This window comes from Pongo abelii, chromosome 13 (genome assembly GCF_028885655.2).
Source record: "Pongo abelii isolate AG06213 chromosome 13, NHGRI_mPonAbe1-v2.0_pri, whole genome shotgun sequence".
Classification (NCBI taxonomy): domain Eukaryota; kingdom Metazoa; phylum Chordata; class Mammalia; order Primates; family Hominidae; genus Pongo; species Pongo abelii.
In genome coordinates, this window is record NC_071998.2 from 125,753,819 (window position 1) to 125,770,146 (window position 16,328).

At 63.3% G+C, this 16,328-nt stretch overlaps 1 protein-coding gene across 4 annotated transcripts in view; it reads left to right on the forward strand.

Annotated features, from left to right (window-relative positions):
- RXRA (retinoid X receptor alpha) overlaps window positions 1-16,328 on the forward strand; it is a 114,723-nt gene that overhangs the window by 84,327 nt on the left and 14,068 nt on the right. For all 4 annotated transcript variants that reach the window (XM_054520868.2, XM_054520870.2, XM_054520869.2 and 1 more), the window contains exons 5-6: window positions 7,018-7,187; window positions 11,570-11,699. In XM_054520868.2, the coding sequence (XP_054376843.1) occupies window positions 7,018-7,187; window positions 11,570-11,699 (300 nt within the window). The remainder of the gene's footprint in view (window positions 1-7,017; window positions 7,188-11,569; window positions 11,700-16,328) is intronic.

The following is a 16,328-nucleotide window of genomic DNA, read 5'->3' on the forward strand; positions in this document are numbered from 1 at the left end:
GTGTTTCTTCTCAGCCTTAATGGTCCTGTTGAGAAATCAGAGCCTCCTCCAGGCCCCGTGCTCCTGGAGGGTGTCCTCCTTGGGCCGCGAGGCTGAGTGTGGTGTACGGGCCGTTGTGGGGTCCTTGTGCCCGCATAGCAGAGCTGCCTTCCGGAGCTGGTGTGGCCATGCCCAGTGCTGCCAGTCAGGCCTTTCTGATGGGGATGCATGTTTCATGGAGTGCTGACGTTTGCTCAGGCCCACCCTTTGCTGTGCAGGTTGGGAAACCGAGGCCACAGGGTTCAAGCCTTGCTCAGGGTCACGTGCTGGGCTCTGGCTCCCATCCAGACCTTGTTGCTTTCACCAGAGGGCAGAGGAGCATGTGCCCAGCCCAGAGAGGTGTGTGCCCAGCCTGGAGAGGTGTGGGCCCAGTCCGGTTCTTCCGGGTGCCTGATGTGGGCAGGGAGGCTTGCTGTGGTGGCAGGTGCAGCCTTGTCCCTGGGAGATGGAAACTGGGACAGGGGCAGGCGTGGTAGGCAGTGGCTGGGGCCCCTGTGCCCAGGCGTGGAGACTGGCCTGTTCTGGGGTGGAGGCCCGAGGCGTGGCCGGAGCTGTGGGGAAAGGCCTCGTGTGCAGCCTGAGCCTGGCAGTCTCTGCGAGGATGCCACAGCACAGAGAGCTTGGTTTAGCCGAGACCACTCTCAGATACTCAGGGCTTCAGGGAGACCCCTGCGAGCTTGGGGGCAGACGAGAGTGCTGTGCATGGCTGATGCCCGGCCTGGGCCTGCAGCAGTAAGCTCGCTGTCCTTTGAAAGTGATCATCAGATAACCGGGGGGCCCCAGGGTGCAGCCAGTGCAGGCTTAGGGGAAGCTCAGGCACTGTGGGAGCCCAGAGGAGACACCTGACCCTGCCTCGGGCACCCGGTGAGACGCAGGCAGGCAGGAGGGCTGTTGACACCTGAGGAATGAAAAGGCGTTGGCACCACAGGCCTGGCTACAGGGAGCAGTGTCCATGAAGTCTGAGGCTGTCATCACACGCGGCCCTCAGAAGTCAGTGATGGCCTTTCTGAGCCCCGTCCCAGACCCTCCAGGCTGCACTGACTCTTTCCTAAGGCCCTGCAGCCCAGTCATCCATGTGCCTGGGATCATCAGACTCCAGCTGCCCGGGCCCCCCAAAACCTGGGGACGACACCCCGTCCCATCACCGTGGAACCGTGCAGTGTTGGGGCTGGGGGGACCTGGAGTCACCTGGTCAGACCCCTCCCCTGGTGCCCATCGGTGACTGGGTCCTGTTAGGAGCAGCCCATGTGGGGGGCCACCCTGGACACCCCCTTCCTGATCCCCACACATGGTCTCACTCGCCCCATACCTGTGAGACAGAGAAATGGGGTACAGAGAGGTGAGCCGTGGGAAGGTCTGAGTGCCAGCACCAGGCGTGGCCCCCGTTTCTTGCCGGTCCTTCCTGCTTCCGGTCCTTCCTCTTGGCAGGGCACAGCCCTGGGGACCAGACTTAGGGCCGTGAGAGAAACTGCTGCTGCTGTCAAGGGACCTCCTCCCCTTTGCCTCCAGCAGGATTCTGAGGTGTGAACTTGCAGTCAGAATGCTGCCGAGCGCTCTCGCCCCAAACACAGCTGCAGAACTCAGCCTCGGCGTGGAGGGCACCTCTGCATGGGCGGTGAGGAGGCGGTGAGGCCCCCGTGCCAAATGTGCCCTGCTGCCAGTGCCTCTCCTTGTGCACAGGGGGAGTCTCTTGCCTCCCCCAGCCAGGCCCGTGGAGCTCCTTACTCTTGGGCAGTAACGGGGCCCCTGGTGGCAGCCTAGGCACTCGCCCTGCAGGGACCCCACGTGGAAACAGTGGCTGGGAGGGCTTGGCAGGCACCTTCCTCCCCCGCCTGCGTCTGGGTGCTGGGCAAGACCCCTTGGCTCCAGATGGGTCCTGAAATGCAGAGCACCTCACCTCCCTCTCTCCTCTTGGGGCAAACTGCTGCAAGGAAGGCTCCACGACAGCGGAGGGCGGAGCTGTTGGCTACACGGGTGAGGCGTTGCAGCAGCCCTGGAGAAAGCTATGGGGCCAAGTTGGCCAACGCTAGGTGCCTGTGGCCCAGAGCATGTGGGATGGGAGCTGTCGGCTCTGGGGGCTGAGCCCTCCTAAGTGTCAGGCCCCCTGGTGGGCAGCTCCGCCCACTGGCTTTGATATCACGTGGTCCCTTGGCCCGGTTTGTGATCAGACCCCTAGAAACAGGCTGGAGCTGAGGCGTCGCATCCCAGGGCAGTGCTGCGAGGGAGTCGCCTGGGGTCGGTCCCAGGGCTGGCTGAAGGCGGGATGGCCCAGGTGCCCCCATGTGGTGACTCTGCCCCCGGCAAGGGCCCACTCTGGCTCTGGGGCAGATGGGTTCCCGCCCCTATGCCGTAGGATACCACAGGCTGATAGCATCTCAGGTTGGGCAATGGAGCCTGCACGCGCAGGCAGCCACCAGGAGGGACTCGTTCTGCAGCATTCCCGGGACCAGGGGTGGGCAGAGGTGGGGGGACGTGCAGTGGTGGGTGTTGGCCCTCTGCCAAGCTGAGCCTGGGCCTGTTTGCTGAAGCTGTGGCAGGGCTTGGGGGTCCCACAGGGACACGTGCTCTGATGGGGAAGACAGGCCTCACCCTTGGGGGTTCCCAGTCCGATGGAAAAGACCTAGCTTCCACCCAGGGTGGTGTGGGGGGAGACATTGGTCTAGAGGGGGCAGTGACTGTCCCCCATTCTGCTTCCTCCTCCTCCCTCAGGAAGGCTGCTCCCCATTTCCTTCCTGCCTGCCTTTGCTTCCTGTACCCACCCTCCAGCTCTGAAGGACTGGGTGTGGAAACAGCAGTGTCTGGCATGTGTGTACCTATGTGTGCACGTGTGTGCGTGTGCGTGCACTGCAGGGATGTGGCTGACCCCACAGGTCTCTGCTATGGGAAGGGAGCCCCGGCTGGGCTCAAGTGTGGCCCTCTTGCCTTCTGGCCTGTGACACTGGGCAAGTGACCTTGCCTCGCCCAGTCCTCAGGTTCCTCATCTGTGATGGGCTGGGGGCATCAGGAAGACCCCTGCGAGCTTGGGGGTGGATGAGAGCGCTGTGCGTGGCTGGTGGTGGGGTTGGAGAGCAGTGGTTACGTGTGGGTGTGGGTGTGGTATGTCTGTGTGGTGTATGGGTGTGCGTGTGGTGTGTGTGATATGTCTGTGGTGTGGTATGTGTGGTGTGATATGTCTGTGTGTGTCTGTGTGCGTGTGTATGTCTGCATGGTTTGTGTGCACGTGTGTGTGCACGGTTCTCGTGTTCTGATGCCTTGCTCTAGGTTGAAGCCCTGGAGGGAAGGTAAGTCACTCCCTTTAGAGACTCTAGCTTGCTGTGCGGCCTCTGTCACCGCTCTCTGGGTCTCTGTCTCCCCACCCTTAAGGGGAGGCCAGAATGGTTTGGTGGAGTTCGGTCCTGCCTGTCTTGGGCCCAGCCCTGGGCCGCACAAGGGATGGAGGAAGGACTCAGCCATTGCCACTACTCAAGCCAGAGGAGCCAGTGGGGCTGGGGACGCCCTTGGGCTCCGACATGGCTGCCTCGGAGCTGTCTGCCCTTCCCCAGACCCCCTCCCTCCTGCTCGACCCTGAGGGACTGTGGCAGGTCAGAGATGTCCTTTGCTTCTGAGGGGCTGCTGCACCCTGAGTCCTAGGCCAGCTTGTCTCTGGGGGCCTGGGACCCCAGTGATGCTGGGGAGGGTCCGCCTGGGCAGGAGTCTCAGGTCTTCCTGGGAGGACTGGGCTGCAGCGTGTGAGTCTCTGCCTCCGAGCAGCCTCCTCCTCCGTGCCTCCACTCCGCCTCCTCCGGCTGCCGCACTCTGGTCTGGAGGGTAAAGAGGCTCTGTGTTCACAGACACCTCCCGCCCGGCCTCCGGCGCCAGCGGAGCATGAGTCAAGCATGACTTCGTCTAGAAGGTGATTGTGCTGGCAAAGCATAAATCCCGGCCCCTCCTGCCCCCAAGCCTATAAATAAAGCGATCATATTTATAATGATGCTGGGCAGAGCTGCCAGGCCCTTCACAGCTTCAAAGTGCTTCACAAAACACTCGCTAATTAATTCTCGGCTGCCCTGGCGGAGGAGGCAGGTGCCAAGGAGCCCAGCTCCAGGCACCTGGGGAGAACTGGCAGCCAAAGCCCCTCGCTCAGGGCCACCCTTGTCTGGGGCTCCCCATGCCCTGGGGCTACCTCTGAGCAGGAGAAAATCCCTGGCACTGGGCCGGGCTGGCGCGTGGGGTGGGAGGCTCCGGTGACAGCTCTGAGCACCTCCAGGCCCCCCGTGTGCTGGCGCTTCCTCTTGGAGCCATCCTGGGGGTGGGCGCTGCCATTTTCATCTTACGGATGAGGGAGCCGAGGCACAGAGAGGTCAGGGGACTTGGCCAGGGCCACACGGCTGCTCGGGCGTGGCAGGCTAGCAGGCTCCGTGGGGCTGGGGTTGTCGGATCCCAGGGCCTGCAGCTTTAGGCTGCTCACTGTCTGGAGCGCTCAGCCCTGCTCCTTTGGCTCTCAGAGCCTCAGCTTCCCCACTGGGAAGACAGCAGTGCCAGCTGTGTCTTGGCACTGAGACTTTAGAATTCTGCCCTTGCTGCCCATCCTTAGGGTCTCAGGGACCTGGGCCAGTGGAGGTGCCAGTACCCCTCAGCTCAGATGCTGGCTGAGATCTGCGTGTGCGGGGGCTTCCTGCCCCGGGGGCTGCGCAGCGTGGGTGGGGTGGGCTCTATAGGCTCAGGACCCTGTACAGAGGGTCGTTTGTCAGTAGTGACCCCGTCCCGGATGAGCACCGCCGTCTGGAGGGCTCATGGAAGTCCCATGTGGGGGCTGACTGGAGCCTTCTGCAGCCCCTGCCAGACCCTTGCCATTTGCCCACCAGCCCTGCTCCCCATCCTGCCCCCACCCACCATCAGGTTTCCAGTAGGGCCAGGCCTGTGCATGCCGACTGCGGGGTCCCTGGCTGGCTCCTTGGCCTGGTTGGTGTGTCCTGAAGCTGGGGCTGGGCCTCCCGGCCGGAGTCTCCCTGTGTGGGCGGAAGTCCCTCACTCAAGCTAGTGGGCCATGCAGTAAACTGTTGGCACAGGGTGGCTGAGAGGGATCCACGTGGGGCTGTTACAGAGCTGTGGCTGGCATGAAGGGAACCAGGCAGGGCTGGGGACCCTGGGCCTGGGGGTGTGAAGGGAGGGGCTTGCAGAGCCCCGAGACGGCTGCTCAGTGGGAGCTGTAGCTTCAGGAGAAAGCGGCTGATACCGTGGCGAGTAGGGGCAGGGAGGGCGCCAGAGGCACAGATACGTTCTCCCACCGTTTGCCAAACCCCTCTGGAAGCCAGAGGGTGGGAGAGTGGGATGGGACATGGTCAGTCCATGGGTGGCCGGTGCCTGTGAGTACCCCAAGTGTTCTGCCCACCATCGAGACATCCTGGAGGGGCTGGGATGAGCCCCGCCACAGGCCCAGAGAGGTGGCAGCTCCAGGAAGCCCTCTGCCAGGCCATACCCTTGGGCCCTTAGGAGGGCACCATCCTAGGTCTCAGACCAGGAGGAGAAGGGGCCTGGGTCAGGGACTACCCAGCCCAGCACACTGGCAGGAGGGCACAAGGGAGGGAGGAACTGGCCCCAGGTCTGTGTCTGAGCTTGGAGGAGATACGGCGGGAGGGGCATTTCCAGGGCCAGAGTGGAGAGGCCTTGACTGGAGTAGGGGTGTGGAGCTGTGCTGGACAGAGGTGGCCGCAGGACCCCATGGTCCCTGTTGCTTTTTTGGCTCTGTGGTTTACTCACTTGGAGCAGTCATTTTCTCTCTCGGCCATAGTTTTCTCACCGGTACAATGGGGTAATGTGAGTGCCCGCCCCATGGGGCGGTGTTGGGGTTGTTGGGTGGTGGATGGAACAGAAGAAGGAGGTGGTGGGGTTGGGGACCAGAGCCCCAGCTCAGGACTTTCAGGGAAGGGGATGTGTCTCGGGGGAGCTGCCCATAAGCCAAGTGGACGCTTCTGTCCAAATTCCATCTGGGTCCTAGCCTGCCCCCCGGCACTTGGGATTCCCAGATAGGCTGACAGAGGGGCTGAGGTGGCTTTCTCAGTGTTCAAAGTGGATAGTCGAGGAAGGCAAATCCAGGTGGAGGGAAGCTGGGGGCAGGAGGAGCCTCATGCGCCTGGGCAGCCAGGGCTCATGCCTCAGGCCTCTTTGCTGAGCGCCCACCCCCAGGGCTGATGAGAGTCAGCTGACCGGAGCCCATGCCTGGTGCAGATCCTGCTGCCTGCAAGCATGGCTCTATTTTATCTTAATGCTCGGCCTCTGGTTCCCCCCGAGTGGCTGCTTCCTGGGGCAGATTGAAAGGCATCTCGGTGCCCTGCTTGGGGCATGGTCGGTGGAGCTGGGTGGGCCGTCTCTGTGTGGCCAGGGTGGGGCCGGGCGCCTGCCCTCCATTTCTGGCAGGGCCCAGTGTCCTTGGGAGGGGCGTGGGGTCTGCAGGTGCACGGTTTCCTGCTTGCCCAGGTGTCTCTGAGCCTACCCCCCACCGGATGTTCCCCTTGCCCAGGCCCTCAGCCAACATGGGTGCCCCTGTGCTGCCTCGTGAGCATGCTCTGCTCTGCTTCTGGGCCTTTGCAGGGACCATGTCTCCAGCCTGAGCCATGATTCCTCTGCAACCTCTTCTTCCAGTCACATCGACACCTCTTCCAGGAAGGCTTCCTGGTTCTCCCTGAGTCCATAGACCGTCAGGACCTTTCTCGCCCCATGTTGGGGTCCCTGCTGCACTGTCTCCTGCCAGGCCCCAGGCAGGCTCCTGGTGTGAACATTAATTGGAATTAATGAGAGTTGGCCTCTGTTCTCAGAACACACAGCCACACGGAGGCCAGGCCTGGGGCAGAGACGGGGTCTCCATCACCCAGTGCTGGTGGGGATGCTGGTGTTGTGGGTGCGTTGGCTGGGAGCTGGCACCACCCGGCCAGGACAGCCTTCCCTGGGAGCCACTGGCCGGGCTGAGCGTGGGGCTCACCTGCGCCTCCCGGGTTGTAGCCGTGCAGGAGGAGCGGCAGCGTGGCAAGGACCGGAACGAGAATGAGGTGGAGTCGACCAGCAGCGCCAATGAGGACATGCCGGTGGAGAGGATCCTGGAGGCTGAGCTGGCCGTGGAGCCCAAGACCGAGACCTACGTGGAGGCAAACATGGGTCTAAACCCCAGCTCGGTGAGTTGCAGCCTGTGCAGGCATGGGCAGCCTCACATGCCTCAGTTTCCCTCACTCACTCACCCTCCCACCTGAGCAGCTGATGAGCCAGAGAGGTCCTGGGGGCTGCCCTGGGCCCTGTGGCTGCCTTAGCTCAGCCTCTTACACGAGGTGACCCTGTGGGCCCCTCGCCCCAGTTGGGTGGCACTCTCCTCTTCTGGCCCATGCACGGGTGGCCCACGGGGCAGGAGCCAGGGGCCAGGGGCCCTGCAGCCACATCATCCTCCTCGGCCATCTCTGCTGGGGCCTCAGCCGCCGTGTCCCCTCAGAGTTTGGCCTGTCTCGGTGCAGAGTGGCCTGTCTCGGTGCAGAGGCTGTCCCTGCTCCCTGGTGCCACTTGGAAAAGGTGTGGGAGGAGGCCAAGCCCCCAGCAAGAGGCTCTGCAGGTTGGTTCCAGGGCTGGCTCTGCCAGCAGCCGTGTGGCCCTGGGCAGGTGCCCAGCAGTCACGGTGGCTGCTGTTGACGCAGGAAGCAGCTCTGCAGCCCCCAAGCTGGTCACCCCCATGCTGACCCTCCTGCCCCCTCCCATCCCAACAGCCCCAAGGAGAGGAGGATTGGGTGGGCCGCAGCCTTGGTCCCAGGCTCTTCTCCTGGGCTGGCTCTAGCTGGCCCTGGAGGTGTTGGATTCAAGACCCCCTGGCCTCGTCCTCCTCTCCTCGCACCCTCCCTGTTACTGGCTCCCTCCCTGTGGCATCTTTGCTTCTGGCTGTGGCCTTGCCAGGGAGGGCGGCACAGGGGCGTTCTGAGCTCCTCCTACCCTAAGGCCTAGGAACCTGCGCTGCTCGGGAACCATTGCTCCCTGGTGAGCTTGTCTGGCTGGGAGACCCCACGTGTCCCAGGCCTCACTGAGGGGGTGGCTCCAGCTGTGCCCAGGATTGGGCAGGTGAGCTCCTGGCCGCCCGTGTGAAGGTTCAGGACTGTGCACTAAGCTTCGTGCTGCCGGGGACCTGGGTCCAGCTGGCCCTCAGGGCCCGTGTGTCTTTCGCCGTGGTCACCGTGGTGTCCAGTCTTCATCTGTGTCTCCGTGTGGGTTTGGGGCTGGGACCAGAGCCCTGTGGCCACCGAAGACCTTGTACAGGCCGACCATGAGGTCGCCCCGACCTCTGTCCCTCTGTGGGCCCAGGCACACCAGCCTGCCCTCCGTGCTGGGTGCGCCCTGCAGGTCACTGTCTCCCCACCCATCAGGGCCTTCGTGCTTGCAGCTCCCGTGGCCTGGAGCTGGGCCCGCTGGCTCTTCCCCAGGCTTTGGTCTCAGCTGAGGTACCTCCGGCCTTCATCCGTGCCCCTGCCAGGGTGGGGACTGCCCCTGTGACGTGGGCTGAGAGCACCTGCTCTTTTTTCTGTGGTGGGCCTGGCGCTGGCCGCCACAGGGTGAGGTGTCTTCACAGGATAAGGTGTGTGCTGGGTTAATTTCTGCCCCCACGAGGCTGCTGGTGGTGGCTGTGCTGCCCCTCGCCACCAGCTTCAGTCAAGGACAGCGACCCCACCCTGCTCGTTGGCACTCACACAGGGCCGGCACCCCCACTGCTTCTGCCTGTCTGAGGGTGGGGGTCTGCTCTTGTCTGAGGCCCCATGGCTGGGTCAGGGCCGCCCTGCTTCCCTGCCCTTTCTGGATAGGACAACCCGGTGCCCCCACGTCCCCAGCTCTGCTCAGACCTCTACTCTGGCCAGGGGCTGGGGCTGCCCAGCTGCGGGGAAGGTGCATGGGACCCTGACAGTAGGCACCGTTCTTTCCGGAGAAACCCTCCCCGCGAGTGACAGGCACAGACCCACCCCCAGCCCTGGCTGGTCTGCACACCTGCCCTGCCCTGCGCCTGCCTCACCAGCCCCTCGGAGGGCAGGGGAGGGAGGGTGGCTATGAGGGTTTCATGATCCAGCAGAAAATCCAAAAGCAAGTTTGGCAGATGCACAAAGGGCTGCCAAGTTTTTATTTCGTGAAAGACATTATTTAGGGGGGAAAAGCTGCCATCTGCTCTCTCCCTCACTGCCTGAAAGTTCAGGGAGTTTAGAACCACAAAGGCAGGCAGGACTCACTGGGGATAAAGGACACATCTTCCACGGGGACGAGGTCTCTCTGTGTGCCCGCTCGCTCCCTGCTGTGTCTCATCTCACACTGAACGCTCCTCTGTGGACTGGCCTGGGTCCAACTTCCAGAACCGCTCACTGGGCCCCTTCCCTCAGATGGGCAAACTGAGGTCCAGAGAGGGGGCGACCTGCCCAGCATCACGGTCCTGGTGCCTGGTTTCTCCCCAGCACGGGGCAGGGCCTGGGCGGGTCCTGTGGACACTTCTAGGCAGGAGTAGAGCCCATCACACGCCTTCTGTTACATGAGGCATGTTGGATCTCCAGGCGAGAATGGGAGGCTCACAGAGGTTAATCCTTGCCTGAGGCCACACAGGAAGGTGGAGCCAGGTGGAGCCAGGATCCTGCACTGTCCCTCTCTACCTAGGGGACCCCCTCCAGGCCTAGCCCTGCTGGTACTGGAGCCAGAGCCTCACACCTGCCGGGAGGGTGCCTCCTTCTCCGCTCCGGCCTCCTGGCTCTCCAGCCTGCCACATTCTGCTCCCTGTGGCCGGCTGTGTACACTGCAGGCACATGACAGATGGTGACCCGTGTGCCCACTCCTGCAGAGGTCCCAGCCAGCCCAGGAGGGCTTGAGGCTCTCCTTCCTACCCATGGCACCAGCCTGTCACCTGGGCCTGCTCTGGGCCCCGTGTTGGCTTCTGAGAGTGGCCGGCCAGTGGCTGGGAAGTTCCTGGGTACAAGGATCCCCAGCAGAGCCACCTGCTACAGACACGGTGCTTGGGGCTGGTTCCCCACATCCCCCCGCCCCTGCCAGGCCTGCGTCATCCTTTCTCAGGGATGCCCTGTGGCAGATGGGCAGGCGAGAAGGACGGGCCCCTTTCAGCCCCCAGCGTGACAGAAGGAGAGGCTGAGGCTGAGAAGCTGGCCTGGCTGTGGCGGGCCTGGGGGGTGCTGGGCACAGAGCCAGGAGCCCTGTGAGTGCTGGGGGCTGTGGATGCTGCTCATGGAAGGTTTGTGGAGGAATGAGTGAGTCAGAGACCTGTGTAGACTGTGGTCAAGCCCCTTCAGCCGAGGGATCCCACCCCTCTGTACACCCCTTCTGGCTCGGGCCCCCAAGGGCTGCCCTGCCCTCTTCCGAGGGTCCTGGCGAGTCTCTGTGTCATTCCTCGGGGGCCTTCTCACTCCGCCCTCAGAGGCCTTTCCCGCCAGGCGCTGCGTTTAGGCTGCACGTCTCTGAGGAGCAGATGGTTTCTGTTGGTGGAAGCTCTTCAAAGGGAGGCATTTTTCTCCTTGGCGGATACCCTGAAGTGAGGGATCCCCGAATCCTGTTCACAGTTGTTATTCCTGCAGCGGCACCACTGAGGGGGCCGTCATCTGAGTTCCCATTGCTCAGGACACAGAAGGTCCATGACCCAAGCCCCACCTGCCAGGAGCTGAGGAGGGGCCTCCCCTCCTGCCCTGCTTCAGGGCCGCCTGGGTCCCCTCATCTGTGGGACTGAATGGTCCCCTTCCGGCTAGGGCTTTCCAAAGGAGACATGAATGCCACTGTCTCTGTGCCTGGGGCCTGGTGTCTCAGCCGAGGCGCCTGCCCTCCCGAGCTCCCGCATCCATGCCTGATGGAACGTGAGAGGCCGGCCCTGTCCTCAGCGTGGACCACCATGGCCATCAGAGATGAAGGCGGTTGGTCCCAGCCAGCTCCAATGCTGCCCCATATCCAGTTTCGTCTGCTCGCCGTACCTGCCTTCCAGAGCTGTGGGAGAGACTCATGTGTCCTGCTGTAACCCAGTGGCTGGAAACAACACACGTTTTATTATCTGACTGTTCCGTGGCCAGAGAACCAAAAGCAGTCTTGCCGGGCTGACGTCAAGGTGCCTGCCGGCTGGCTCCTGGAGGCTCTGCTAGGGAGTCTGCCCCGGCCTCTGCTTCTGGGGCTGCCACATTCCTTGGCTCATGGCCTCCTCCTTCACCTTCAAACCCAGCAGCCTCTCTCCCCTCGGGCCCCAGTGTCTGTGATTGCATCTCTTCCTCTGACCCTCCTGCCTCCCTCTCATAGGCCCCTTGCAATGACCCTGGGTCCCCCCAGTGGTGCAGGCCCACCTCCCAATTTCAGGCCACACCTAATCACCTCTGCCAAGCCCCACGTGCCATGCAAAGTCGCATAGTCCCGGGTTCCGGGGATTGGGACCTGGGCATCTTTAGGGGCCGTATTCAGCGTCCTGCATGGGCCCAGCATGTGGGGCAGGGCCTGGTCTGGGCTGTGTTGAGTCAGTACACTGGCTTCTGGGACTGAATGTCCTGCTCTTCTCCCTCCACTACAGCCAAACGACCCCGTCACCAACATTTGCCAAGCAGCTGACAAGCAGCTCTTCACCCTGGTGGAGTGGGCCAAGCGGATCCCACACTTCTCAGAGCTGCCCTTGGACGACCAGGTCATCCTGCTGCGGGCAGGTGAGTGGCGAGGCCTAGGCGGGGATGGGGATGCCATACAGATGGGACACATACCAGGACACTCCCCCCTCCGGGATACTCCCACCTCCCGGGACACACTCCCCCTTCCCGGGACACACTCCCACCTCCCAGGACACACTCCCCCCTCCCAAGACACACTCCCCCCTCCCAGGACACACTCCCCCCTCCCAGGACACTCGCCCCTCCTGGGACACTCCCACCTCCCAGGACACACTCCCCCCTCCCGGGACACACTCCCCCCTCCCAGGACACACTCCCCCTTCCCGGGACACACTCCCCCCTCCCAGGACACACTCCCCCCTCCCAGGACACTCGCCCCTCCTGGGACACTCCCACCTCCCAGGACACACTCCCCCCTCCCGGGACACTCCTACCTCCCGGGACACACTCCCCCGTCCTGGGACACTCCTACCTCCCGGGACACACTCCCACTTCCCGGGACACTCCCCTCTCCTGGGACACTCCCCTCTTCCAGGACACACTCCTACCTCCCGGGACACTCCCCCTTCCCGTCCCCGCTCCCGGGACACACTCCCCCCTCCCGGGACATACTCCTACTTCCTGGGACATTCCTCCCTCCTGGGACACACTCCCACCTCCTGGGACACACTCCCCCTTCCTGGGACACATTTCCACCTCCCAGGACACACTCCCCCCTCCCAGGACACACTCCCACCTCCTGGGGCACTCCCCCCTCCCAGGACACTCGCCCCTCCTGGGACACTCCCCACTCCCGGGACACACTCCCCTCCCGCGACACTCCCCACGGGACACTCCCACCTCCCAGGACACTCCCCCGTCCCGGGACACACTCCTCCCTCCCGGGACACACTCCCCCCTCCCAGGACACACTCCTCCCTCCCGGGACACACTCCCCCCTCCCGGGACACACTCCTCCCTCCCGGGACTCACTCCCCCCTCCCGGGACACACTCCTCCCTCCCGGGACACACTCCTCCCTCCCGGGACACACTCCCCCCTCCCGGGACACACTCCCCCCTCCCGGGACATATTCCTACCTCCTGGGACATTCCCCCCTCCTGGGACACACTCCCACCTCCTTGGACACTCCCTGTCCCGGGACACACTCCTCCCTCCCGGGACACTCCCCCCTCCCGGGACACTCCCCACTCCCGGGACACACTCCCTCCTCCCGGGACACTCCCCCCTCCTGGGACACTCCCTTCTTCCGGGACACACTCCTACCTCCCGGGACACTCCCCCTTCCCATCCCCCCTCCTGGGACATACTCCCCCCTCCCGGGACATACTCCTACTTCCTGGGACATTCCCCCTTCCTGGGACACACTCCCCCCTCCCGGGACACACTCCCCCCTCCCGGGACACACTCCCCCATCCCGGGACACACTCCCCCCTCCCGGGACACTCCCCGCTACCGGGACACTCGCCACTCCCGGGACACCCCCACCTCCCGGGACACTCCCAAGTCCCAGGACACTCCTCCCTCCTGTAACACTCTCCCGTCCCAGGACACACTGCTACCTCCCGGGACTTACTCCCCCACCTCCTGGGACACTCCCCCGTTCCAGGACACTCCTCCCTCCTGTAACACTCTCCCGTCCCAGGACACACTGCTACCTCCCGGGACACACTCCCCCACCTCCTGGGACACTCCCCCGTTCCAGGACACTCCCCCGTCCCCGGGACCTCCTGTGGACTCTATGGGGCTATTGGGGGAAGGGCCTGGGGCCTCAGTTTCCTTCTGTCCCTCATAAGGAGGTGTACCATGCGGGGTCTCTCAGTGGCCTTCAGAGAGGTAATGGGCTGTCAGTGGAGGTTTGGGGGCTCTGGAGAGGGAGGCTGGGTGTGTTCAAGGGGCTGCTCAGGAGGGCCACGTGCTCTTTGCCCTTCTCCTCTCACCCCAAGGCGGCAGCTCTCTTTCCATGTGGTAATGGTGATGTGCGGAGCCACTGCACAGAAATGCCTGCTCCACGCGCAACACACTCCCCGTGATGCCATGTGGCGGCCAGGACGGTGGCTGAGAGCTCAGCTTTGGGGTTTTGGGGTCAGGCTGGCAGTGGAAGCCTGGATGGGAAAGGCCCCCCCAAAGCTGGTCCCCCACCCAGTAAGGGGGTGTGAGGGGCGTGCTGGCGGGGGCTGGTTCTCGCCCAGTCAGCTGGGGTAGCTGTGAGGCCAGGCTGTTAGTGGAGTTTCCTGCTGGTGAAGCAACACGTTGGGTGCCCAGGTCTGCCCTCAGTACCCGACGATGGTGCTGGTCACTGTCCCATGTCCCCCTGGGCCCAAGAAGCCAAGCTCCCTTAGGGCCGGGTGTCCCAGCTGCCTAGAGGCCCACTTCTGCACTGTGGGCTCCGCCGCCTCAGCCTGACCGGGGAGCCTCAGCCCATAGAAGAAGGCTCCTAAGTGACAAGTGGAGAAGACACAGCCAGACAGAGACGGGCTCCCTGTGAAGCAGGGAATGTTCTGGAAGTTGCTTGGGTCAGGGCTGTGACCACACAGGCTGTGTGTAGAGGGCCTGGTGCCGCCGTCTCCCTCCTGGAAGGACTCTTCTGGCCATGTTGGGCCCCGCTGGAGGAGCCAGGATAATCTCCCATCTCAAAGTCCTTGACTTAATCCCACTGGCCTCGTGTCTGGTGGGTCCTTGCCCCTCTGGGCCTGAGGCATGTGGCTGTCTGCCGTTGCGGGCTCAGACTTCTTTCAGGGTGTGGTGAGTATTCTGCCTGCCAAGGGAACCCTGCCCTTGTTTGCAGGGGCTCCCCCAGAGCCCTCGGTTCAGAGCCCCTGGCTTTGCTAGCTGCAGGCCTGACTGACCCCAGTGGTCCTTGGAGAGATAGCCAAGGCTTTTGCTGAGAGAGGATGGTGCCCCCACCCCGCCCCAATCCACCAGGCCGATCCAGAGAACAGCCGGCTGCACGCAGCTCTTTTCCTGGGGGATCCCAGATGGTTGCGCGCTGGGGGCCGGGCGGAGGTCCGAGTCAGGTTGACGGCTGTGTCCGTCGCTGTATCTGTGTGGTGCCTGGCCCTGCAGTCCCATGTTCTGGCAGCTTCTGGCTCCAGCCTCAGCCTGCGTGGGGTGGTCGTGGCAGAGTGCGGTGCTGAGGGAATGGGTGCCCAGACCTGCGATTCCCACCATCGTGAGAGCCATTGGCCATGCAGGTTCAAGGCCCAAGGTCTCTGCTCACCCCGGGGAGTGTCCACCTGTGGCTCTCGGTGACACTGAGTGGAGGTGCAGTGGCCACAGCCCTGCAGGGGCCCAGAAACTGGTGGAGGATTCCAGCCAGGCTGTGGGAGGCTGATGTCACATGTGACTGCTCCTGCGGGGTAGGGCCCCTTCCTTGGGGTGGGCTCCTGCCCCACCCATCCAGGAGGCCTTCAGAAATAAAGCATTAAAATGAAGAGTTTTGGCTTGTTCCATGGAAGCTCTGAGTCACACCCTGACCCTTGTGTTTGTCAGAGGAGTAAACTGAGACAGGGCTGGGTCGCTCACAGCTTTCGGGTTCCTCCGTCCAACCTCCTTCCCAGCTGCCCCCTCATCCCAGGCTGTTGCGTTCTGAGGCTGCGTTAGCTGCTCCAGCAGGGTCGTCTGAGGGCCTGGGTTGCACAGGCACCTCCTGCGCGGGGGGCAGGGGGATGGGGGGGAAGTAGGCGGGCCTTGCTGGGCTGTGAGGGAGGGAGGGAGGGAGGGGCCAGGCTTAGGTAGCAGGCCCGAGGTCCCCTGTGGGGGACAGCATACCACTTTGCTCCCCTGGTCTTGTTAATCCTGCCCACATCTCCGGCCCCAGGACATAGGGTAAGCCAGGCTGGGCTCTTGTCACCGCCGCCCTGGGACGGGATCCCCATCACAAGCCCCATGGGGACAGCAGCCGTGACTCTGGGGGGGCCCTGCCCTGCCTCGTGAGTATGGACTCATTTAACTCCCCAGACCACCAGGAGTAGGTGTTCTCACTGTCCCTTGTGCTGAGGAAGTGGTGGCTCAGAGGTGAGACAGGAACGGGGCTGAGCCAGGTTGGAGCCCGAGGCCCCGGCTTCCCCACCTGACCCGTGACTCTGTGCTGTTCCTTCCGGAAGCGCTGTTCAGGGGTCCTGCAACCACAGCAGAGGCCCTGAGCGTTTGGGCAGGGCCACGAGGGATCTGCAGGAGTAAGTTCCTCGGGAAGGGCCAGCCTCTTGAGTTGGAGGACATAGTGACCAAGGAAGCAGCCCCAGGCAAGACTCTTTGTCCTGCGCTTGGAGGCTGGAGTAAGACCTGGTATCCCCTGCCTCACTGAGGTCCTCCTTCTGAAAGGCCAGCGCACCCTGAACCGTTTAAAGCTGTGGCCGTGCCGGGCCCCCACATTGCAGGGCCAGGAACCCTCCTTCCTGCAGCGATGGAGCACTTAGGAAGGTGAAGACACCCCAAAGGTTACTGTAAAATGGGTTCCTCTCCCATTTTTCTCTTACATCCAAGAAGGAGGAGGGCAGCTTACAAAGGTGTGCGGGGCAGGAGAGGAGAAATAACCGAGTGAGGACATCGGGGTGGAGGGATGGGGGACAGGGGAGCTGAGATGTAGCCGGCATGCTGGAGGGTGCAGAGAGAGACTCTGTGCTGTTCTGTCCATGTGTCTGGGGTCCTGACCTGTATCTTGTGCTGA